Genomic DNA, 25,645 nt, shown 5'->3' on the forward strand with positions numbered 1-25,645 from the left:
AATTTCAATCTGATTCAAATACGAGTGCAAAGTTTTCTATAGGCTATGTATATCATTCGATACCGTGAAAAATGCGATATCATCAGCGTATACGTATACCTGTACGTCATGATGTGTCGGGATGTGATTTAGTAAAATATTGAATAATACTGGGGAAAGTACTGCACCTTGAGAAACGCCCCTTGTCTGTTTGTAACATTTAGAAGAGACACCGTTCTGATAGCAATAAAATGTTCGTCCGCTTAGAAAATTTTGAATCCATGCAATTATATACTGTGGAAGATTCACACTATTGAGTCTGTTGATTAAAGTACTGTGGCCGACACTCTCGTACGCCTTCGCAATGTCTAATGTCACTAGGGCCGTGTACTGGTTGTTGCGGCGAGCGAGCTGAATTCTACTCTCCAAGTCAACATGAGCACACCAAATTGAGCAGCCGGGCCTGAATCCTATTTGAGAATCACTTAATATTTGGTTCTCGCCTATCCTCCTATCGATGTGACCATAAAGAACTCTCTGGATTAACTTCACAAGATTTGAGGTCAGAGAAATAGGTGTAATGTTGTCTATTGAATATCTATCGCCTGGCTTTTTGAGTAGTGGAATTATTTTGGCAACCTTCCAATCTGGATGAATCCATGCATTCTTAATCGAGTAATTTATAAAATTAAGCAAATCCTGGGGAGACAATTCGAATAATAATTTTATCATTGCTGTAGTTATGCCATCAGGACCTAGGGCTGAAGCTGGCAGCATCTTTACCTCTCTCATTATTCTTCTAATGTGACCGTTATGTACTCATTAGCTGGTTCAGGTGCCGGTATATGATAGAGGCGAAGTGATGTGAATCGACGCTCTAAGCCTTTTGCAATATCCTCCAGTGACTGCACTAATTCAGTGGAAGTTAAGCTAACTGACTCTACATTAATTAGGGCTGAAACAATCTTTTTAGACCGTAGAAATCGAAATAGGGCTTTTTTATTACTAGACTGGGATAGGTAACTGTAATATTGGGTGTTATAATTTTCTTTCGCTTTGTAAACTGTTTGCCTGAATGTAGCTGCAGCAAACTTATAGTCATTCCAATTACGTGGACATTGATTATACAGTAACTTTCTTTAGGCTGCCTTTCTTCTTCTATATTCGCGTGCACAGTCCGGATTCCACCATGGCGAATAAGTACCACCTTTAGTTGACTGAATACTGAACTTGCATTTTTTATAACTGTCACTTAGCACTTGACACAAATTAACTGCCTTAACTTCATCATTTAGGCCAACCTGTTTTTCTAAAGCTGATCGCAGTGAAACTAGAAATTTACTATAGTTAACATAGGTGCGTACATGCTTTTCAGCCAAATTAATTGGGCGCGTTATTTCAAAAGTTATTGGAAGATGGTCGCTATTTGTGGCCGAGGTAATAGCAGACCAGGAGGAGATTACACAGCCCGAATTGGAAAAAGTTAGGTCTAACACCGAACGCGATTTGCCGGATACATAAGTTGGGGTTCTAGAATTTACACAATTAAGGTTATTCGACGAAACCCAGTCTAACAATCGTTTACCACAAGAGTCGGACCGATAACCCCATGATACGTGGTGAGAATTAAAATCACCAGCTATGATTATATCCTCTCTGCATGCTGCAACCGCGGCATCAAGAGAGCCTGTATTGCAGACTCCTGTAGGGAAATAAGCATTGATTATCGAAAATGGGGCGCATCCAGGAAGCGTTACATCCAATGCTAGAATCTCACTTTCAGTGGAGAATGACTGGTGACTAATTTTAGCTCTATGACAAATTTTTGTTGAGATGAAAAATGATAATCCCCCTCTACGAGAAGGACGATCTAGACGAAAACTGCGATAATTCTTTAAATGATAATTCTTTTCTGTGGATAACCAAGTTTCTTGCAGATTAATCAAATCAGGAGAAAGATCTTCCCAGAGATATAAGAGATCAGCGGCTGCAGCAAAAATGGAACGTCAGTTCCACTGCAGCACTTTCAAGCTTCCTATGTTGACGATATTCCGGCAGTATTAACTGTCGTCGGTAGAATGTTATCCCTTAGGAAATAATCCTTTGATAAGCTCTTATTTTCACTCTTTTTAGCTTTTAGTTTGTGGAGGGTAGTAGCTCTCGGGGAGTATGGTGAAGCACGACGTTTACAAGTTCTAGCATAAAAATCTATGTTCTCCATGGTATCTGAACCGGATTCGTGACTGTGAAAGCTCTCATGTTCTACATGAGTTGCGGGAGCTTCGGAGGCATCAGTACTGCGAGGCGAGGCCTCTGCCGATACGTGTTTCTCTATGTTCTCATCGGAGACTGTGATTTCAGAAGCGACACTTGGACGCGCAGTAACATGCAAAAGTTGCGACAACTAAGAGGTGAGAACTTGTCCAACGATCTCTGAAAGGTTCGCAAATAAACTGTCAAGGGCTTTTGCCATAGCTTTCTCAACGGCAGCAGCTACAACATCACCAAGAGATGCATCCATTGCTTTTGAGTGACGAGCAGCAGCTTCAGCATAGCCACATGATTTCTCTAATGAGAGTGCACGAGCTTCACGACGCGAACACCGTTTCCGTTCTGTAATTTGTAGAATTTCGAGCTCTTGGTCTCTCGCAGGGCATTGCGCACAGTCCGCAGGGTGGGAACCTTCACACAAACAGTATCGTTCGCTCTGAGAGGAACACGTTTTTCCATCGTGGCCTTCTGCGCAAATGCGGCACCGAAGCTCTGATCGACATCCCTTAATACTGTGGCCGTATCGCCAGCAATGAACGCATTGCACTGGGCGGGGAGAAGTTGCTTCCACCCTGTATATTAATGGCCACGCCTTGATCTCTGACGGCCTATTTGTGCCTGCAAAGGTGACAATAACCGACTCTGTGGGGGTTCTTTGATTCTCACAAACGCGCGAACATCGGTAGATGGAGACGGCACCTGCCGGGGAGAACATCTGCAGGACTTCGGAAGCACACAGACTCTTGTCGACTCCACGAACTAGCCCCTTAACGCAAGCTATAGATGAGCAGGAATAAAAGGCCTCACCGGGTGATTCGCGAACATTTCGCACTTCAGAAGGTCGGAGACGCAGGTCTGGTCAGGCGAACAGCAAACAATGCCCCCTCTGCCAAATTGTCGGACATCGGTTATGCTTTGGAAATGCGGGGTTGCTTTCCGCATCTCTTCTTGAATCACCTTGGGATTCTTCACGCGGATGAATCCCCCATTGGTCGGCACTAGGGCCACTGGAACGCTGTTAATGCCACTACGCAAGAAAGCCTCTATAGGCATGTCATTAGTGGGAAGCGAAGCCGTCCAGAGGAAAGATCTCTGGCCGGGAGAAGAGACATTAGGAACTCACAATAAGAGGACAGTACAAAAGAAAACTAAAGAAAATTAAACCGCCCAATACTTGACCAATTCCCCGCAGAGAACAGGACAGGGCCACCGCTCCAGTAACGTTCGCGCAAGGCCACGAACACAAGGCAACGAACGAGCACCGGACCGTGCGCGCAAGAGGGAGATGAAGATGAAGCGGCAGGCTGTCTCCTGGAGCTGTGACCTTTGTGCCAGCCTGCGCGATTACCGCTAACTTTACCCCATGTATATAGTTGTACATAGGTTTGTGCACCGGGCTTTCTAGTAACAATATTATGGCCATTAGCACGGTTTTTAATTGTTTTGCGAACATGGGGCCAGAGCCGCATAAAGCTTGTACAACTCCATTGGGTAGACGACTGCATTGGCTTATTCTGCGCGGAAACTCGGAAAAGAGAAGTGCTGCTATTTCTTTTATGTTTGGTTGAAGCGATTGTTGCGGACCACACTGCGATTCAAAAGCACGTCCCGCAGAAAAAATAAAAAAATGTAATTCGAAGAAAATGTCGCGCGCCTGTATAAATCCGATCATTTCAGCCGTTTCCTTGTATCAGTCACACATTCAAGTGGCCAAATTTGCACACTTCCTACGTTAAACCGGTTCTTAAAGTTAAGCATCGGCTAGCGACTGAGGCCGACCAATTGTACAAAGTTCTTACGAAGGAAAACCTTTCTGTTTTACCCGATTAATCTTACGTAAGGCCTGCCCGCGATTGGCCGCCGCTACGACGATCGCTTCGTTATCATGTAGATAACAGGCGCGAGCGCTATCCTCTGAGGAAACGCTGTTGTCTAAGAGAAGAATCGTGTTTTATGTTCCAGTCACTCAATTAATCGACCAACTAAGCACAATTGATTGATTGATTGATTGATTAATTGATTGATTGATTGATTGATTGATTGATTGATTGATTGATTGATTGATTGATTGATTGATTGATTGATTGATTGATTGATTGATTGATTGATTGTAGCCCTTTCAACTCCCATTGCCAAGGCCTGGCCGCCAAACATGCGACGCAAATGGTAATCCCCCATATGGAGACGAAGCAGATAAATGGCCCAGGTTTATTCCAGCCAAGAAACGAAAAAGAATGCAATCATGCGTGGCACTAACGCAAGCGCAGCCAGCAAGCAGCTTGAGAAATGCTCTGCGGATTATCCTATCTCCTGCAGATGTTTGATCTGGCCGTCTCAAATCAATTCTTATTTCGAGCTAAGCTCCTGGCCTTCGGTGGATGCCATTTGCAGCGCACCTTTTGCCGAATCGTTTCACGCCAAAGGCGGCTTAGGCAAGAGCCATTACGCGCAAGCGAACGCCAGATATTGATAGAACCCGGAGCGGACATCATTTAAATGGCGATAAGCCGCGCTGCGACAATTGGGTCTCGTGCTCGGGTTCCCTTCGCTGATGTTTAAAAGTTGTACGGCAAGGCAATTTCCGCAGCGCTCCTTTTTCATTTTTTTTTCGTCGATGCCTGGGTGTGTTTCCACGTAATTGCTTCGGCTGAAAACGAGAGGCGTGACTATGTGTGCCTAAATATCTCGCGTGGTTCTGAGGCCGCACACCGAACACGCGAAGCCGTTCGATACCGAAAGTTGAATGCCGCGAGAGACTTTGCTTTTCAATGAGTGATGATTTTCGCAGCAAAACGCTGTTTCAGAACAATACACTAATCGACTGGGCGTTTTCGCTGGAAAAGAGGCAGGGGCATACGATAATGGTCCTCGCCAGAGCATCGTTTGTAATGCTACATCGGACGCTGGAACTGCCCATATGAGGTACAATCTGCAGTAACGCTTTCGCTATGTAAACTCACTTTCTCAAAAATGGTGAACCAGAATGCCCGGATCATCCTCGGTATATTAAGACATGAAACACGACGCACAGTTTGGATTCTTTAGGCATGCTACTTCGTATATATATGTTTAAAAAAGCTAATAATGATGCAGCCGTTACAACGCGTGAATGAAGCGTGTAGAGGCATTTAGGCAGTGCCTAGAGGCAGGAAAAACGTCACCACTTGTGCCTTTTTCGAATCTTGTGTCCTCGCTGCGCTACATGGACATGAGTCTGGCTGCTTAAAGTGGCACCGAACCGCGTGGAAGGAGTCGTGCCAACAGAAAAAAACACAAGCTACCTCGGCGATGGGAAGCCAGGGGCAAAATAATGAGTGAGGAATCTGGAGAAAGACCTATAAAAAAGGGACACAACTGAGCACGCTGGTCAAAAGAAAACTGCTCCCAAAGAATCGTAAAACACGCAGCGAGAGTGAGAGAGAGTGAGGAGCGAACCGAAGAAAACTTGATGAGTCTTGCACCGTATCCTCCACGTCTTCAGTTGATCGTCGAGCGCTCAACTCCGAGAGCGTTCAAGGGAGGACACTTTGAGCAAGCTGTTTCTGAGACGCTCGCTGCTGCGTTTCGCTTCTGTTTTGCTTTTCTATCATGGGCTGTTCTGCTCCGTCTTCGACGCCCCGAAAGCGCTTTTCTATTTATTTTTCTCGGAAGTTCCAGTTTTGTTCTCACCGGTGCGATTCAGTGAAGTCGTGCGAAGTTATTGCAAGCAAGAGGAACATCATTTCAGACCCAGGAGGTGATATCAAGTTCGCGGAGCCTTTCGCTACCTCCTTTTTCTTCTTTCGTAAATAGTTGGCCGTACACATCAGCTGCAGCGAAGAGCTCTTATATGCATTTCTTACTTTTATTACATTGCGAACTTTAAGCCTTGGTGACATGTATTCTATATTTATTGGAAGTGCAGCCGTCTTCAACTTCTCTTTTTGCCATTGGGCTAGTTTGAGGAAACACCTTTGCAAACTGTGTATCTGCAAGGAATTTTGATTTGACCTTAGTCCACAAGGTTGGATACAGTCTCCTTGTTGAGCAAAGTATGTGATTCTGAACATTAAATATTACCAATGCTCGTTCGGGTGTTCGAGAAGTTGGCATCAGTGTAGCACTACACCACAGTCAGTAATGTCTCGTTATATCTATTTGCTTTATTGTACTGTGCGGTATCCATTCTCCACGTCAGCTGCTGGCTCGCCACTAGGAAGACAAATGTGCTGCAGCAAAAGTAAATGATGAGCACGGAAAGGAAGAAAACAAATGTAATTGTTGCTTGCCGTATTTTTCGAAAACTACCACGACGCAAAATTCAGTTTTAAGCCAAACAAAAAAGTGCAAGGTGGACACTTGTAAGAACTAGAAGCCAACAAGGATAGAGCCCTATCCCTGCTCTCGACAGAGGCAAGCGCCCATATTCAGCTTTGAAAACATAGCTTTACTTATTGCTGTCGTGCTTCTTCAACACGGTGAAGCTTGTTCATTGAAGGTAAAAAATTATCTGTTTGCCTCAAAATAACATACATTTGTTAATAATTTGGAGAGAAAGAGAGAAACATTTATTCACAAGACAGGCGGCCAGGTTGGTACGAGCATTTGTGCTCTGGACTGCTACTCTACAGTGAAGAAAAGAGGCAAATTGTGATAAGGAGAAGGAGGGACCAAAGTATAGCACATTACACAGCGTCCCTATTAGAAGCGTGCTTTTAATCTAGAAACATGCAAACATACCAATAAGGTCCTTGCTGTATGCCTTGTTGTCGTTGTGTGAGGTCATGGAACCAGAACAGTGCCCCCCGATAGGGCAAGGTTGCCTGCCGACACTGGCTGAGAAACCGCGTCCACTGTCCGTCTGTCCGGCGCCTGCACTGGGCAAACAAATATGATAATGAAAAAAATAGTTAATTGACAGGAGAATGGAAAACAAAAAAAACGGCAGAACACATTTCACGATAACTGCCGACATGACTGTAATTGGCAGCGAAGCAATGCATCGACAGACCGTATTGCAACCGGCTAAACGCGTCATGTATCAGGCGTGTATGCAACCGGGATGTTCCTTAACTCTTCCCTCGGGACACGCTGCGCCATCTAGCGCCACCGCTGAGAAGTCCTCGCGTGGCGCGTTTGTGAATACATATTCAGACAAAATTGTTTGAATATTTATGTCCCGGGTTCGACTCCGCCCACCACCGACGAAATTTAAATGATTTTTTTTTCTCATTGAAGAGCCGCACGTACGCAGTGGCACATACCAGAAACCCAAGTTGGCGTCAAAGAGATTCATTGAAGAGCGACATATTCCTTGTTGCAGATACCTAGTGACCCAAGCTGGCGTGGAACAGGTTTATTGAAGTGCGGCACATAGGTTGCGGCACATACCTAGAGGCACATACCCACATACCCAGTTACACATACGCAGTGGTGTTAGATTCATGAAGGAGCGATACACCCAATTACACATACCCAGTGACCCAAGTTGGTGTGAAACAGGTTTATTTAAGAGTGGCACATAAGTTGTGGCACATACCCCGTGACCCAAGTTAGGGTTAAAGAGGTTCAATGAATAGTGGCACATCCCAGTTGCTCTTGTTGAGTGGCCGAAATTCTTATCGAAGAGCTTGATTGAAGTGTGACACATGCCTAGTTTAATATATGCAGTGATCCACGTTGGGCTCAACGAGGTTCAGGGAAGATTGGCACATAAGCTGTGGCACATACCCAATAACACATGTTGGCGTGAAACGGTTTAACTGGCGAGGGGCACACACGCGATGTCACATACCTGTGGCCCAATTTGGCCAGACGATTGGTTTGGAAGTGCGCTCCTCCATTCCCTCATCGCAGCAACCCGTTACTCAAATCGTTAGACCCAAGTTCGCGGGAAAATGGTTATAGACACCGACGGACATGCAGGAAAGCCTCCGAAAATGCGTGAAGTACCCTAAGAATGCTAATCACAAGAAAAGAACGAACTTGGCCTCTAGCCTTTGTGTAAAGAAGGACTAATATCACCCCTGAAGACCCGCCTTGCAAGCAAAATCCCAAAGGGGCAGGTGATCCATGTTTCAGATGCCTGGCGTTGCTCGCAGTCAGGGCTGTTCACCTAGACAATGACATGAGCGAAGCGTTTGGGTGAAAGCAACGCCAGCAACAACATCAAATACACCTGGCTTTACGTGACCTTCACGGGCAAGCACAATGTCAGGTCGGGATTCAAGACATGTGAGGCACCTGAGGATGTGTTCAGCGTGAGCTTTCATGACATCGTGAGGTCTTGCGCGTGTGACCAGTGCAGTGAATTAATACACTGCCGCGAGTAAGCGATACACACTTCATTGGGAAAAAAAGAAGGCAGGTCTTGCTTCAATGTCAGCGAGTTCATTGCCCATCGCACCGTGGTGACCAAGTACCCATTGAAACTTTATGGTGCGGACACTGCCGTGGAGCTCTAGGACTTCTCGCGTCAGGATGCATTTAGCGTTTACTTCATAAAGTATTCAATTATGCGGTTTTATGTGCCAAAATCATGATTTGTTAATGAGGAACGCCGTAGTGGGTGAATACGGAATAATTTTGGCCACCAGGGGATCTTTAACGTGACCCCAATGCACGAGATAGGGAAGTTTTTGCAGTTCGCCTTGATAGAAATGCGGCCGCCGCTGCCGGGGTTTGATCCCGCGACCTCGTGCTTAGCAGCGCAACACCATAGCCGCTAAGCCACCGCGGCGGGTTCATAAAGCATTTTGTCGCCGGTACCGTAGACTTCCCGTCGCAGAACGCTATTCATGTCTGAGGCGTCTAAGCTGTGATGGAACAGACATCATCCCATTCAGCAGTTAGTTCTGTTACCATAGCTATCCACTGGATTGCGGTTCGCCGCTATTTGCTGTGGTACACTTGAAATCGACGACTTGCGGAGTCGCAAAGACAGCCATTCTGGCAGATGATGCGTGCATACTTGTTGAGTACTACTCGTATATCGCAGATATATGGGAATGAGGGATCTGCTCCAGGTCAAGCGATAATAATTTAAACGAGGAATTTGGCTCACTCCCTATCGTTCGTTCATAAATACAGGCAATGTGAAGTCAGTGATACTGCCTCCTGAGAAGTCAAACAAATGTATCGCATGTCTGCCCCCTTGTCCTTCTTTTCGCTCTTTCTGAAGAAAGCGAAAGTTAATGCTCCCACACGCCCACGGAGAACTTATGATAAGAACTGTGTCGCCCGCTTTTGTAATTTGATGTCTACTATCAATTGGGCTGACGTATACAATGAAGCAGACTTATTTCGTGCGTACGCTGTGTTTATTTAAAAAGTATTAGAATGCTATGACACTGCATTTCCGACACAAACTATAGAAAAGCATAGGAAGGCTAGAAAAGAATGGATGACAGGAGCACTTTTGAAAAGAACTGAACAAAAAAATAAAATGTTTTCTCGCTTTTTGGAAACAAGAAATGCAGATGAGTTAATTGAGTTTGACAAGTTCTGAAGCAAATTAAACTCAGATTTAAAGAAGGCAAAGTCTTTATTCTATATTAATAAGTGTTCGTCTATCTTGCACGACCCTAAACTACTTTCGCAAGGTATCAACTCAATGATAGGGAGCAAGAAACAAGACCTCCCCTTGGAATGAAGGATCAATGGAGTAACTTATTCAGGGGTCTTACTTGCTAATACATTTATTGATCACTTTATAGCAGCAAGAGCGTACCATGCATCCGTTATCACTCATTTAACCAGGAGTATAAACTCATACTTACCCTCCTGTATGGCCGATTGACCCGCCGTGGTTGCTCAGTGGCTATGGTGCTGGGCTGCTGAGCACGAGGTTGCGGGATCGAATCCCGGCAATGGCAGCCGCATTTCGATGGAGGCGAAAACACCCGTGTACTTAGATTTAGGTGCACGTTAAAGAACCCCCAGGTTGTCAAAATTTCCGGAGTCCTCCACTACGGCGTGCCTCATAATCAGAAAGTGGTTTTGGCCCGTAAAACCCCATAATTTAATTTTTTTTTGTATGGCCGATTTTATATTTTTTGTCACCTACATCAACAAATGAGGTCGTTAGGATCATTAATGCCTTTAGGAACACGTGCTCACCTGGTGAGGATGAAATAGCTGTCTTGCCTATTAAATGTGCTGTTAACATTGTCGCTGGCCCACTTACGCATATATGTAATATAATGCTACTCACAGGAGTACTCCCAGACAAACTGAAAGGGGTGCGCGTCACCGCTTTGTTCAAAGGAGGCAGCAAACACGACCCGAACAATAATTGTCCGATTTTGGTATTGCCAATTTTCTCAAAAGTAGCTGAGCGCAGTACTTTTTAATCGGCTAAACAATTTCATAGAAGTTAAAAATTTAATTTGTCAACAATAGTATGGTTTTCAATCCGGCAATTCGACTCAAACAGCATTGTTAGATATCAAAAATACCATAAATAACCATTTTGAAAATAGACTGTTTTCTGCTGGAATTTCTCTAGATTTTTTAGAAGGCTTCGACTCTGCGAAGCATTCAATACTACTAAAAAATTAGACTTTTACGGAATTCGTGGAGTTGCAAATGCACTTGGGAAGAATTATATAACTGAACGGCCACAGCATGCACAGATGCATGGTGCAAAATCTAATTTCGGTGTAGTGAATTTTGATGTCCCACATCGTTCAATTCTGGGACCTCTTTTATTTACTGTATATATATTAATGACATTGTCAACATTCCATTAACTACTAACATTGTGCTGTATGCGAATGACACAAATGTATTTTTTTCAGGTTCGAGTCTTAAAGTATTGGAGCAGCAGTGTAATGCCTGGCTGAACCAGCTATTCATTTGGCTGTCTGTCAAGCAGCTTCAACTGAATGTCAGAAAAACGAAGTTTACGCTCTTTCATCCAAAAAGCAAACCATTAAGTCATAATATCAAATTAGAATTCAATAACTCGCGTATTGAACAGTGCAGAGTTGCCGGTTTCTGGGTGTAGGCTTCCGCAGCGACCTAGGGTGGACAGATCATGTGAATTATATAAGAAAGAAAATGGGCCAGATCTATTTGTGTAATCTATCGTATCAGGCATCTTCTTCCACAACAAGTTAAGGAACAATTATATTTTGCTCTCGTTGATTCCCATGTTGTACACTGTAACCTAGTATGGGGCACGTGCAATCCAACTGATTCCTTTAAATTGTTCTCCCTTCAAAAAAGAGCCTTCAGCGTTGTGTGCCGGCCCAGCAGTCGAAGCAAATGTTTTCGAGACTGGAAGTTTACATTTTCGATAAAATCAAGCAGGATTTTGATACTTTCATTAACACTTATATGTCGAGGGATGTAACATATGATTTACGTGTTGTCGAGTTGTCCACCACTAGATCTAGAACCAATTATGGAAAACAATGTTTACGTCACCAAATCGCAACCCTGTGTAATACGTACCAATCGATTGTGGAAATAGCTGTAGGAAGTACTAGTGTATCGATGTTTAAGAAAAAAGTAGGGGCTTTTTGCTTCAATATAATTTTGAAACATAAATTGGCATCAATTGGTTTCTTCTGTCTTTACCGATTTACTAATGATGTTTTTGTTTTCGCCGCAGCGTTATCCCTTTTTCGTTTACTGCTAAATATTTTGTGCAGTTGTTGATCATTAGTGTTTGTGTACATTTGGTTGTCTTTTTTGTGGTATTAATTTTAATGAGCAGCATTCTTGAGAATTATATGTTTTGCCTGTTCGCCACCGGTGCCACGACTTGTAATCCGGGGATAAGGCCTTGTCAGGAGGCATGATTTATCTGCCTCGTTTAGCCTCTCCTCGGGGGCATATTGTATATTGTGTAATATGTCCGAAATACAAAATACAATACTACTTTTATTTACTTTTCTGGCACGTTTACCAATTCAGCTAACAATTATAACTCGTTACAGAGAATACCTCAGTAACGACGTATACATATAAGACGCTGCATAGCCCTTAACACTGGTGTGATAAGCACTCCAGCGGGAAATGTTGCCTAAAATAAAACCAGACGGCAAAGTGTTCCTCGCACACATTGGTTGAACGCGCATCAATGTTTATGAATAAAATCAAAGCAATAAATAGAAGCCAGTCACGGAGAAGATGCACTGGATGCTCGCAAACCCAGCCGACAATCGCGCGAGCGATTGTCTACGAACGCCAGAGGCGCCCAACAAGTGCGCCATTCTGTTGATGTCATTTGCAGCTCCATCAATTTTCTTGTCCTACGACAATCAACACCCGCAAAGCCATTTGGGTGATTTTACTGTCACCGAGCGCACATACGCGTGTACACAGGGCATCGGCATCACGTGGCCCCCTTCCCGCGCGTCACCGCTATGCAATTTCGAAGCCGATATACATATACGCGGCTCTGTCGAAAACCGCCTCTACGAGACAAGTTAGAAGAGCACACGTCACTCTTCAGCGTCGCAGAAATCCCAGTGGTCGCTGTGTCCTTTGTTTATGTAAGTGTTGTTCTCTTGTGTCGTTTTTGTTTTACCTCTTTTTTTTTCTTGTTAACATTCACCAACTTTGGCCACAAGCTTTTTATTTAACTGACGCATCATGTGCCCGCACCAGGAGCTATAAGACGGTTATGGCCCACGTGAAAAAACCTGCGCCCACGTATCTCGTCGTACCGTTCAGCGTACCATAGCAACGAACAAGTCTAAATAAGGCAAGAGCACAGGCATCGGCGCAAGGCACGCCGTCTCTTCTCTTCGCACGGCACACGTGTAGCAATACAGACTGCATGGCGCAAGAGTCAAAATCAAACGCGCATTCAAGTAAGCCCGTATCAGCTATAATCACGCCCCCAGTCTGGCAGCAGGCAAGCCCTGCGAGCGTTAGACTGGGCCCATAACTTTTTGTTTAGCGGGGTCTATGCCCTCCGTTCTTTTAGAGGATGTGCGAATGAATTGTAAACAAGCTTTTAAAACCCTCCCTAGCAATTTTTAGTTTTTTTTTCTTTTCAATATTACAAGAGAAGCAGAGGCATTAAATTGAAACAGATATCGCGCGAGTCGGCACGTCTCATTAAAAAAAAAAGTTTTCTTTCATGCGTCTCCTGCAACTTGAGCACTGACTAAAATTCGTAACGGGTGTTGCATTCGAAAGCGAACGTTGGAAACGATGTTTGGTGTCAAGCACGTGTCTTGTTTTGGCGAAAAACCATAAATGCGAGTCCGCGAGCATTACCTTCCTTCTTCGTCTTTCTTCTTTTTTTTTTTTTTGACTAAATTTCGCGAGCCATGCAGAGAAAGAGTTGGCTGCGCTCCATACATTTCCGTCGCCTAACGCGCACGCGTTGCTTACGCTCGCCGAAATTCCAGAGGCACGCTTCCCGAGACGTGTTTTCTTTCCCTGCTGACTTTGGCCGCGATAAATATTTGTCACACTCGGGGGTTTCTTGCCAGTGACGACTGAGGAAAGCCGTATCAGGTCACTTCGCCGCACCAACATAAAAGGCAGCACTGTGTGGACTATTGTTTCGATCGAAAGCGCGATGCCCGAACAGCTTTGAATATCGAAGGAAAAACCTAAATTCAATCCAAAAACATAGGTGTGTGTGCCTCGAAGAGGGGCGAGAGGGGGGGATACAATAGGCAGCACCACACCAAAGCGGAGGCTTCCGGCCTTTTCTTCGTCAGTCTCGATCTTTCTGCCGGCACTTGTTTAGAACGACGTTCTTAACGCCGTTAAACCGAGTCGACCGTGTCTCTCCGTCCATATATACACTTCTCGCCGCCGAACTCTGTGCCCTTGTGACGTTTTTTATTCCTTGACCGGCTCCTTCCACTTCCTATTCGTATGCTTTTTTTTTATTTTATTTTTTTTTAAGCATTCTGACGGTGCGGCTGTCTTTGGCAGCCAGCTAAAGCTCAACGCCGCTGAGACTTGGCGGTGGTGTAACGGTGAAAGTTCTGGTGGCGCCTTTTCTCGGCTCCCCGTTTTATGGCCTTTATTGCGAGATGGGAAGCAGCGGTAAAAATTTCTGCCTGCCTATGAGAATAATAGCGCGACCCCTTCCGACAACCTGGCAGTGGCGACAAGGTTTACGCTCCCACTGTCCTTTATTTATTTTTTCGCCCACCTCTCTCTCTCTCTCTCTCTCTCTCTCTCTCTCTCTCTCTCTCTCTCTCTCTCTCGGCTGCGTACTTGCTTCCGGTTCACTACGCTTCTGAATGCATTCAGTGCCAGCGCGGTAAATCTGGCCACTCACTCACATTCCTGCTGACGCGCACACTTGCAGCGCTCCCTACCCGTGTTCCCCAAGCACTGTCGCTTCACTCTTCCCTTATATTGTTTTCGACTCATGCGCGCTCGCGTAACATGGGGACGGCGAAAATCTTTGACCGTTTGCCTATTTACTTGGGGTGACGGTATTATACATAACCACTCGCAGTGGCTTCTTCACCTGTAATACGTAGAACCTGGGTTTCCGCCGCTCTTACCCGCACGTGCGGTATAGTATAAGACATGCGCTCAATATCCGTCCATCCCAGTCCTTAAGCTAGATTTTATTTTTATTTTTTTGAGGGGGGGGGGGGGGGGGGAGTCCGAAATCATTTCAGCGCCCTGTTCCAACCTCCCTCGGGAACTGCTAGAGTGGCTATTCAGTTGGATATCGTTTTGTCACAACAGTCGAAACAAATTCTATATTTCTATTTCTTTTTTTAGCAAAGAAATCTTTCTTGCAGTAAAAATCGAATCGCTTACCTGGAAGTTGACAAATTCGGACTGTTTTTTTTTTTACTTTTGTTGTTGTCCTTGTTGTTATTTTGCCAATCTTCTAAAAAATTATTCTCATTGTGCTGGCAGGGAAAACTAAGAAAATGAGCAGGTGGCGTTGTCTTTGTTACACAAAAGGGATTTTTGTTCCAGGTAGGCTGAGTTCGCTAACGCCGTTCGTTCTGCCAATATTTAGCTTGTCGCATCTGTCCAACTAGCCTTTTTTGGCGTCTGTAGGTCACGATCATCCGCAGCTCAATTAACCTCACCGCCGTACAAAGTATTGATTCTCCCTTCTGTATTTGATTGCCACTTTCATTTGTCAACCACAGAGTAAGGGTAGACATGGTATATCATAGTGTAATTTACTTTAAACGTTCCCACAAAGGAGTTGAAGGAAAGCTTTCGCTGAGAACTATATTTTCTCAAGTTGCCACTAACCAACCCAGTAAGAGAAAGGAGTGGACTCGTCATAATTTAGTGGACGTTGTGATGCTTTAAAAAGAACTAGAACTCACCTTTCTGGATATTTTCGCAAGTTGATCTTACTGTTGGCAGATGTCGGCATGTACAGGCCACCTTTTACTGAAAGCACATGTTGGTGCATTCGCAGAAAGAAGAAAAAAAAAAAACACTGGTTCCCTTTAAAGCAGGGCAGTGAGTCCCTTGACGAATCACGTGCATTCATTGATAAATACGCTACTTAAGATAAAACATGGTGCATGATTCTCAACATATGGGTTAAACTCGCCCGCTCCACCAACGCGTGGCGCATCGCAACAGGGTAAACTTGTACAATGGTCGACGCGGCGAGAAAGCAAACTGGACCATGCTGAAACTGAAGCGGCTAAATCACGCTCGCGTTTCACAAACCTACAGCTGCGAGCGCAAAACTATTCAGCCACCGGGCGGGCAGGTATTAGTGCAGAGAGTCTTATGACAACGTTCCTGGCTAAACCTGGTGATTATGCCTGAAACCTTGAGAAAAAAAATAATAATCTGCGCAGATTCGAGACTTGGTGCTTAAAGTATAAGCTATAACAACTTACAAAATTAGTTTCACGAAGTTCTTTTCTCGCAAAGCGTTCTTTCTTTTTACGTAAAATTCGACGATTTCTAGTGGCTTTCAACGTTTGTTTGTTTGTTTGTTTGTTTGTTCGTTTGTTTGTTTGTTCGTTTGTTTGTTTGTTTGTAATTCTGAGATTTTGAGTGCCAAAACCGCGATCTGAATATAAGGCACGCTCCCGGTAGAGGAGCACTCCGAATTACTTTCAATCACCTGGCGTTCTTCAACGTGCTCCCAATGCGCGGTATACGGGCGTTTTTGTGTTTCTCCCCCGTCGAAATATTACACCCGCATCGAGTAGTAACGTTCGCCTCCCGAAGTAATCCAGCTGAAATGAAAGAATTCCGCTGTCATCAACAGGCAATTTCTAATAGGTTATATAGGTTAATAATATAATAATAGTAGGTTAATAATAATAGGTTAATATAGTTATATCAATTAAGCACTCATCGTAGCTATGACTGGTGGTCGAGCGAAGGGTGCGTTGAACAAGCAAGATTTATTTCGGGGCTTCGGCAGCGTCACGGTCTTTGCGCTGACGTCCATGTCGCTATCAAAATGTTCAAATAAATTTTGTCGCTGGTTCCACGTGGCCTTCGTCGACTGCATATTTATTTTATCTATCTACGCTTTCTTTTTATATACACTTTCTTTAGAATCCGGCAGTTTGGCTTATTGCCACCCCCTTTAATCGTCACGTACTAGTATATCACGATTATATGACGCCTGTTTCGAAGTCTCAAAGTTTCTTTTTCTCGCAGAAGCCACGAATACGCCCATTGCGTGTGTTTTTTTTCTTTCCCCTCGCCATGGAAGCCTTTGGCCCAGTGCTATTCCAACTTTCCCGAGGTACCACGTTCTGTCCAATTGTCACCCAGCCACCAGTATAAGGTAGCCAGCGTTCAAAAGTGCAGTAAGGAACGTTACAAAAAGAAAGACTTTAAATAAAAGTTCTCGTACCAAAAGGAGGACGGCCGAAGTAGCGTGTTTTATTTATGCGCTCTTTCGCTCCGTCGCCGGTGCCGCCGCCGCGTGTACTGTTCCACTTTTCTCGCGCCGTGGTGGTGGCTCCCTTGTGTCGGTGCCCACTCTGGTTCAGGTGTCGTTGCGGCATCTGCGTTTCGCCCGCCTCTGCCATTTGCTTTCTACCAGCGTGCGGCCACGACAAGCGCTCTCTGGCTCCACCCGTCCCCCTCCCTCCTTTGGCGCTCTTTTGCTCGGCAAAGTTTTTCCGCAGTTTCAGCGCCGGTACTCGCACACGCAAAGTGAGACGCTGAGATTGTCCTTTTTTATTTCTTTTTTTTTTCTTTTCTTACCCCCGCTGTTTCCCCGCTCGTTCACTGTCACCGCCCCCCCCCCCCCCCCCCCCGCCCTTTTCTAGTGCCCGTCGCTCGCGCAGCTTCTTCTGCTCCCATCCTACGTGTGTGTGCGCGCGTGTTCTCTTTCCCTGACCTCTGTGTCTTTCTGCTGCCCCACTCTCAATCGCACTGCTTTTATTACGTTTCCTGATCTTTATTTTACTTCTTTTCTTTAGCGGCCGCCTTTACGCACACTTAGCGGTTACGGCGTTGTCATTTGCGTATTTGTTCTACCGTGCCTTTTTAACAGCCCGACGTGATCGAAATATTCCCCACGGATATGCCGCTGTAATATTGATTTCCCAGGCACAGCTACGTCGATGCCGTATCAGGCGCACCCGTGCGCGTGTGGGGTGCTCTTTTGTTGCTTCTTAAACGTCGGCGTCTCTGTCGTTGATGTAAGCTCAGCGGCGGGCCGTGTTTGTTTCTCTTTCCCCCTGGCCCCTTTCTCTCCTGCATAAAGAGTTGTGCGCGGGACGAGAGCAAACACTTTCCTTTTTTTTTTTTTTTTCTTAGGGGTGCTTCAGGGAGCGGTGAGGTGGATGGGTGCCGTGAAAACGTAACCAGAAACCACGGAGGCCCCTTGTCTCTCTCGCTGGGCGGAACAAATAGACGACCACGAGGTCACACACTCGGCGGCTAGCAGCAGCAGGGGCGGCGGCGGCCCATGGCTTCTCTTTGCCCTCCTCTGTGTTTTTCTGGCTCCCTGCCGTCGGCCGTCTGCTTTTGTCTTTCATCGGCTCGTTAGCAAATAAAGCAGACCCAATAAGCCGGGGGGGGGGGGGGGGGTATACGATGTCCAATCGGTCCTCGGCGACGGCGCCTGCTCGCGAAGCGCAGCGGAGGTTCGCCAATCGATGGCTCCGACGATATGCTTTCATTAATCTCAACGAGTGGTGGCTCCTCACTCGTAGGGAGCCGACTCCTTTTCATCCCGAGCTCGCCCCCTTCTCGTCTCCTTCCTTCCCTGGCCAGCGTTGATCGTTCGGCCTGTCTGGCCTTCGGCCCGCTCTGCCGTGCGGCCCCTCTCCTGTCGTCCGCAGGCACTCGCTGACGTCGCGCGCTGTTGTTGTTGTTGATGTTGATGTTTCCCATTATGCGCTGTTGTCATTGCCGCCTGAGCGCTAAATGCTCAGAGCCGGTGCCCCCCCTCCTACCCTCCTGCTCCCTTCGACGGGATCTTGTCGCGGCAAAGTGACTCTCACGTACAATGATAACGACACAGTTGGATAATATTAGCGAGACCTGTCGTATCGAATGGCAAACGAGCGGGGCAAGCACGCCAGTTCTCAACGATCAGCTCTTATTCCAATACAAGGAACTCCGCGAGAGCACGTAGACTCGTCATTATCGCTCTGTACACGTATACTTGACTCCCATTAGAACAGGCAAGGGTAATGCGTGATATCAAACACTGTTGATTAGTTTAATCAGTGAGTAAGATCTCCTGTTTAACTCGTGCCTTCTTCGTTTGCTGTAGAGTATTAGATAGTTCACAATAACTTTCAAAAAGGGTCAGTAAAAATACCGCTTAATTAATCCAGCTAACACTAGCAGAGTTGCTGTTCTGTCTTTCGCGTGCTATCAGGGTTATTGTTTTTAAATTTAATGGTGATTTTTTTTGCTGAAATACAAAATGTTTGGTTCTTTTTACAAAAGACGCCTTTGCCTGGTTAGCCGTTGTAATGAAGCGAATCTCAACAGAGTAACACCAACAAGAAATCGTTTAAACTGCATTACCATTGTATCATTGCGTAACATATCGATATTATTTGCATCGTTAAGCGCATAGCGTAGAACCCTAGCCTCACAAAACGTGTACGTCAGGCGCTTGTCGCATTTCTTGCACAGCTCACAGATATTGGCCCGAGGGAGAATCTGTCTCTCACATACCCGTTGGTGGTGGTCAAGGGCCGGCTGTGAAATGTCTTTAGAGCATATTCCCGACGGTTGCTCTCCTTATTCCTTTTTTTTTGCCCCCTACCAACGCACATCTTTTGCGGCTTGGTCAAAATGACAAAATTTTGGGGATTATTATTATTATTATTATTATTATTATTATTATTATTATTATTATTATTATTATTATTATTATTATTATTCGCTTGGCTAACGTTAGCTGTGACACGCGGTATTTGAAGTATTGAGGCTTTTGTAACAGCGGACACGAGGATTTAGTACAAGCCTAGGATGTTGGTACATCTAACTTTCTAAAGGAATATTTTAAAATTCTGGACCTAGCAGCACCTGCACGGATGTCTTGGAGTACATTAAGTGGACGCGAAATGTAAAGTAACTGTAGCCCTTTCCACCATGCTTGAGCCTAATAGCAGAAACATTGCTGCCAACCAATTTATACCTGTCATGCACGCTTGTTCTCTTAACAACCATGCTTTCGACACGTCCTGGTTCTCACCTTGCTCCCTCTGAACTGCAGACGCGCCGGTGTGCAAGCAGCACTCCGCTGTGGTGTACGTGGGCTCGCGCGGCGACGAGGTGCAAGTGGTGTGCGAGGTCCTAGCACATCCGGACATGGTGTCATTCCAGTGGAGCTTCGACGGCGGTGGCGACGGCGGAAGCCGAGCGATCCACTCGGGCTTCAGCGGCGACCGCGCCACGCTGTCGAGCGTGATGCGCTACACGCCGCTCACGGAGGCGGACTTCGGGACGCTACTCTGCCGCGCCAACAACAGCGCCGGCCACCAGCGGCGGCCATGCGTCTTTCACATCGTGCAAGCGAGTGAGTGGGCTAAAGCTTCTCCCTTGCGAGACCGTCTTTCGTGCGCGAGAGAAAAAAAAAAAGATCTTCGGGGACTACACGCATTATTAGACAACAGAGCGCCACTTACGCTCCACCCTACTCAGATTTCACGCGCTCAGGCATTGTAGGGAACTACTTAGATTTTCTTCTCAAAAAGCGTGTTCTGCCGAGAAGCGACAGATGTGCCACCGCCGATTTGAGGCAAAAAGGACCAAGAAGCCACGCAGTTGACGCAACCTGCTGAATTGGCTTTATAGAGGAGCGAGCGAAGCGAACGACGTCCCGCTGCCGGCATTAGCGCTGAGTGCACGCCCACTAGCGTTCTCGCTGGTTGCTATAGCGTGCGCCGGTTTGGGCGGAGCGGGGCCGTAACGCTCAGCTAAAGCTCTGTATCCTACGGCTTAACTGCAAGCCACAGTACGAGTTGCGCCAAGATTATTTGTTTCCCAAACTTATCTTGCAGGCATCTGCGAGTCATGTGTATAGCACCGGCCACGTGCGCCGCTCTCTACACGGGACGTTGTTGCTCCGACGTATGCACGTCGGCGGCTCAGCGTTCGCGCCGTTTTTAGTTTACGGCCCCTTCTTTGCAGATGCTTATCAGCCATGTTTAGTATAACCTTCTTGGAGTGCGTACGTCCATCGGCTTCACTCCCTCTTTCGATAACTGCACGCGCCCGTGACAGGAAAGAGCCGGGAAGCTGCGCACCATAGCGTCCCTAGTGCTTCACCCATCTTCCGCTCCCAGCCTCGCCTTTAGGCGTTTTCTGCGCCTTTAGCGAGCAAGTGGGTGTGTACGCGTTTCGCAACAACCGCTGTCCTCTTTTTCTGTCTTCCCTCCCTCCATCTCTACTTGGCCATGTTCCTCCACTTACTTTGCGCGCCCTTCCTATCTCACACGATGCGGGGATACCGCATCGTGAAGCTTGGCGTATGCATGACATCAACTGTACAAAAAAAGCTTGACAGTTGCTATCAAGAGTTGCGCAAGTCAATCAAAGTTGCACGCAAAATAATACAGTAACGAGTGGAAGGTCGATGGTTAAAAATTAAGCTATGGGGTTTAACGTGCCAAAACCACTTTCTGATTATGAGGCACGCCGTAGTGGAGGACTCCGGAAATTTCGACCACCTGGGGTTCTTTAACGTGCACCTAAATCTAAGTACACGGATGTTTTCGCCACCATCGAAGTGCGGCCGCCGCGGCCGGGATTCGATCCCGCGACCTCGTGCTCAGCAGCCCAACACCATAGCCACTGAGCAAAGGTCGATGGTTTCATTCCTTTAATTGCAGGTATATCCGCTCATGTAGTATATATAGCTATTTTAATAGCGAGTCGGTGGTAATATTACATGTATATGACAACACACCAGTCATATAGTCTTCGTAGGTTTGACATAATAGCTCTGCAGAAACCCGTAAGTTGGAGAGCAGTAATTAAGGGAAAATCAGACATCCACCCACCCGCCGCAGAACTATTACGTCAAACTTTTGCCTTTGCTTCGAGTTGGTGACAAATTCGACTTCGCCCTCGTATATGCCAGCCACCTAGTTAGCTCAGATTGTAGAGCGGCTGCCCCGGCAAGGCGGTGCTTCCGGGTTTAAGTCCTGGGCCAGAACGAATTTTTTTTCAACTGCGAGGCTTTCCTTTCAAGGAAACCATATATGTTTCCATTGTAGCAATTGCTACGAATGGGGGGGATGTCTGATTTTCCCTTAATTATTTAGTATTCGTAGGTCCAAACTGACTTATTAAGCTGTACGCCTATGGCTTGTCTGCAGAAAAATAAATTTCTCCACGAGTGAAATTATGTATCTAAAAGAGACTCTTTTTAACAATGTTCAAATAAGTATAGTAAGAAGAACAATGAAGTTTTCTTGAAATATACATTACTGTAGTGGTCTATTCCGCCCAGAGCTGGGATAATTCAGGTTTAGTTAACTGCGGGTAACTTTGGTAACATTAAATATGTAAGGCCTTTTTGGTTACTTGGTTTATATCCTTTCTTTGGGATACAGCCATTCTAGAGCTGTTCACTTCTAAAATTTTATTTTATTTTAATGCTTTCATGCGGTGGGTACTTAATTTTTGACCATGTCTTTGGTTACTTTCTCCACGCCGCTGAGGTCCGCACCCTGTATTTGTGACCAACGTAAATTACCTAATTGGACATCCGTGCACCCTTTCAAGTTGTTACTGCTGCTTCACTCCCCCTTTTGTCTTTGAATATGAACCATACTTTACAAGCACCTATCGAACCTGTGGCACGACGCGCTCGCAATGTTTTACTTACTTAAAGATCCGTCGAGGAAGTAATTCAGCAGGTTTAAGGTCCGTTAAAGGACTCAGTAAACTGAAAGAGAGTAATGTAACTGTTGCTAAAGACTTTTCACCTGCGACTCGCGACGCAATTAGATATAGTCTGGGTGGGCTTTTCCCTTAGAAACAAAAAGATGATATTAGGAGCATGCTACCGCCCTCCTAACGCCACAGCGACTTTTGTTGATGACTTGCATGGCGCCACTGGTGATACTGTTCCTCGATATCATTCCTGCCCGGTCATTCGCCTAGGAGACTTCAATTTCCCAGGTATAGCATGGTCCGGCGCTTTTTCTATAGTAAGCCCATCTTCCACCCAGTGTAAACAGTTCTTAGATATGTCCAATTGCTTCAGTTTCACGCAGCTTGTGAGAAAACCAACAAGCATCACGCCTGTATCTTCAAATACATTGGGCTTAATTTTCTCTAAGCTCCCAGAATTCATATCTCCTATAACTTGCCTTCCTGGTTTGAGTGATCGTTCGCTTTTACACTTTAACATCAACATATCCTCTCCTCGTGTCCAGCGCAAACATAAAAAAACTCGTGACTATAAAAGAGCTAAATCGGACCTTTTCATTGAAAATTTGAGTGAATTCCTGGACGTTTATGTTCAAAACTTTGACCTTCGAGACGTCCAAGAAAACTGGAATATATTTACTGCGAATGTAAGCCAACCCATACCCAAGTATGTACCTGCCAAAGAAGTATTATCGCACAATAATGCACCATGGTTTACTAATACGCTTAAACATCTCTGTAATAAAAAGCAGCGGCTATTTCGTTTGGCAAAGCTCCAGAACACTGCTGAATGCTGGGACGTGTACTTCAATGCTGAGGACGATTACCTAAATTCTGTTCACTCAACTAAGACATCTTTCCACGACTCTGCTTTACCTAACTTGCTGTGTAATAACCCCAAGAAATTCTGAAGCGTTCTGAAGCAAAGGGCGATGAAAGCCACCTGATATCTGTGAGTGATGACTCAGGCGAACCCATAAGATCGGCTGAGTGCCCTCTCAAATTTAATAGAGCGTTCACAAGTAATTTTTGCTCTCATCATCCAGGCAAGCGTTGTACTTTTTCTCACCGAGCTATTCCCCAATGTGTCCTGTTACGATAGAATATGCTGGTATTGTAAAGGTAATCAACTCTCTGAGAGGGTCTACCTCTTGCGGCGTAGATAACATCAGCTCAAAATTTCTGAAACAAAGATGTGCTCAGCTCTTTTCCTTACTACGATTCTTCACCAATCACTTGATCATGGTTCCTTATCATCGGACTGGAAGATTGGGAAGGTGGTTCCTATTCATAAATCTGGTAACACGCACGGTACTCTTAACTACTGCCCAATTTCATTAACGAGCATTCCTTGTAAAATTATAGAGCATATACTGTATTGTAACATTAACTTTTTACTCAAATAACTTCTTCACGGATACTCAGCATGATTTGCGCCGATCCTACTCACGCGACACACAACTACTCCTCTTCACACATCGCTTGCACGCCGTACTGGACAGGAGTTCTCAAGCTGACTGCATACATTTAGACTTCGCCAAAGCGTTCGATGAAGCATGCCACGCACTTCTCATAGTCAAACTTTCAACATTGAACTTAGATCATAAACTAACGGGGCTAGAATACTTTTTACCAATCGACTTCAGTATGTCACAGTTAACGATCACGATTCTTCACCAACATACATTCCATCTGGCTGCCTCAGGGCTTAGTTTTAGGCCCATTGCTTTTTTTTAATTTACATTAATGCTTTACCAAGTTGTGTTTCTTCTAATATTCATCTTTACGCCAATGTTTGTGTTATATATCGAGAAAATTGCAGTGAGTATGATGAACATATTTTACAATCGGACCTTGATTCTATAATGGATTGGTGCGACAAGTGGTGGAATTAAACATCAATAAATGCAAATTAATGCGTGTTTCTCGCAACAAACAAATGCCGCCCAGTTTATAAACTTAAAAGTACTACGCTTGACCAAGTTTCCTGCTACATATGACTCGGAATCAATATAACGTCCGATCTACCATGTAAAACTCAGGTCACCGTAATAATTAATAACGCAAACCGAATGCTAGGATACTTACGTCGAAATTTCAGTAAGTCTCCAAGAGAACTAAAATTGCTTTTTTTATAAAGCACTTGTGCGCGCCAGATTAGGATATGCCACTGCTGTTTGGGATCCTGACCGTGATGGCCTTATTAATGCACTTGAATGTGTTCGGAACAACGCCTCGCGTTTCTTACTAGCCAATTATTTTCGTACATCCAGCGTAACACCAGTGAAAGACAATTTGGTCTTGTCTCATTTATCGCTACGCAGAAAAGTTTTTCGCGTATGCTTATTTCAGAAAGTCTACCATCATCGTCATCTACACGCTGGGCTCATTCCTGCACCTACGTACCTTTCATCGCGGGTTGACCACATTAGCAAAGTTGGGTGTACATCCTCTCGCACAAACACATTTCTACACTCTTTACTACCGAACACCCCACGGGACTGGAACCACCTTCCCTACTGTTTCCATCACTGACTATGCTCTGTTCAGAGAATCCATAATTGCATTTTTTCATTGTATCTAACTGTGCCATATAACGAGTCATTTTGTTTGTATCACGCGGTGTATTCTTTCTTTTTTTTTTTACGTTATTTCTTGTATTCTGCCTTAATAGTTTCTGCGTTACCGCTTCTTTTCCATAACATTGTATAACTTACCGCTCCTTTGTAACCACTCCCATCTACAATGCATTTGCGTTTTAGGGTATTTGGAATAAATAAATAAATAAATAAATGTAGTAGTTCTGCGGAAACCCGCAAGGTGGAGAGAAGTAATGAATAAAGGGAAAATGAGACATGCACCCGTTCGTAGCAATTGCTACAAAAGGAAACCCATACGGGTTCCTCGAAAGAAAAGCCTCATAGTTGAAGAAAAATTCGTCCTGGTCCGGGACTCGAACCCGGGACCACCGCCTTTCCGGGGCAGCCGCTCTACCATCTGAGCTAACCAGGCGGCTAGCAGATGGCAGAATGAAGTCGAATTTGTCGACAACACGAAGCAAATGCAAGAGTTTGACGTAGTAGTTCTGCGGAAACCCGCAAGGTGGAGAGAAGTAATGAAT

The 25,645-nt window shown here is 45.3% G+C and overlaps 1 protein-coding gene across 1 annotated transcript in view; it reads left to right on the plus strand.

Annotated features, from left to right (window-relative positions):
- Nucleotides 1-25,645, plus strand: part of LOC142567099 (nephrin-like) — a 102,982-nt gene that overhangs the window by 36,341 nt on the left and 40,996 nt on the right. The window contains exon 4 of the mRNA XM_075677820.1: nt 19,859-20,161. Within this exon, the coding sequence (XP_075533935.1) occupies nt 19,859-20,161 (303 nt within the window). The remainder of the gene's footprint in view (nt 1-19,858; nt 20,162-25,645) is intronic.

This window comes from Dermacentor variabilis, chromosome 1, assembly GCF_050947875.1.
Source record: "Dermacentor variabilis isolate Ectoservices chromosome 1, ASM5094787v1, whole genome shotgun sequence".
In the NCBI taxonomy this organism is placed as follows: domain Eukaryota; kingdom Metazoa; phylum Arthropoda; class Arachnida; order Ixodida; family Ixodidae; genus Dermacentor; species Dermacentor variabilis.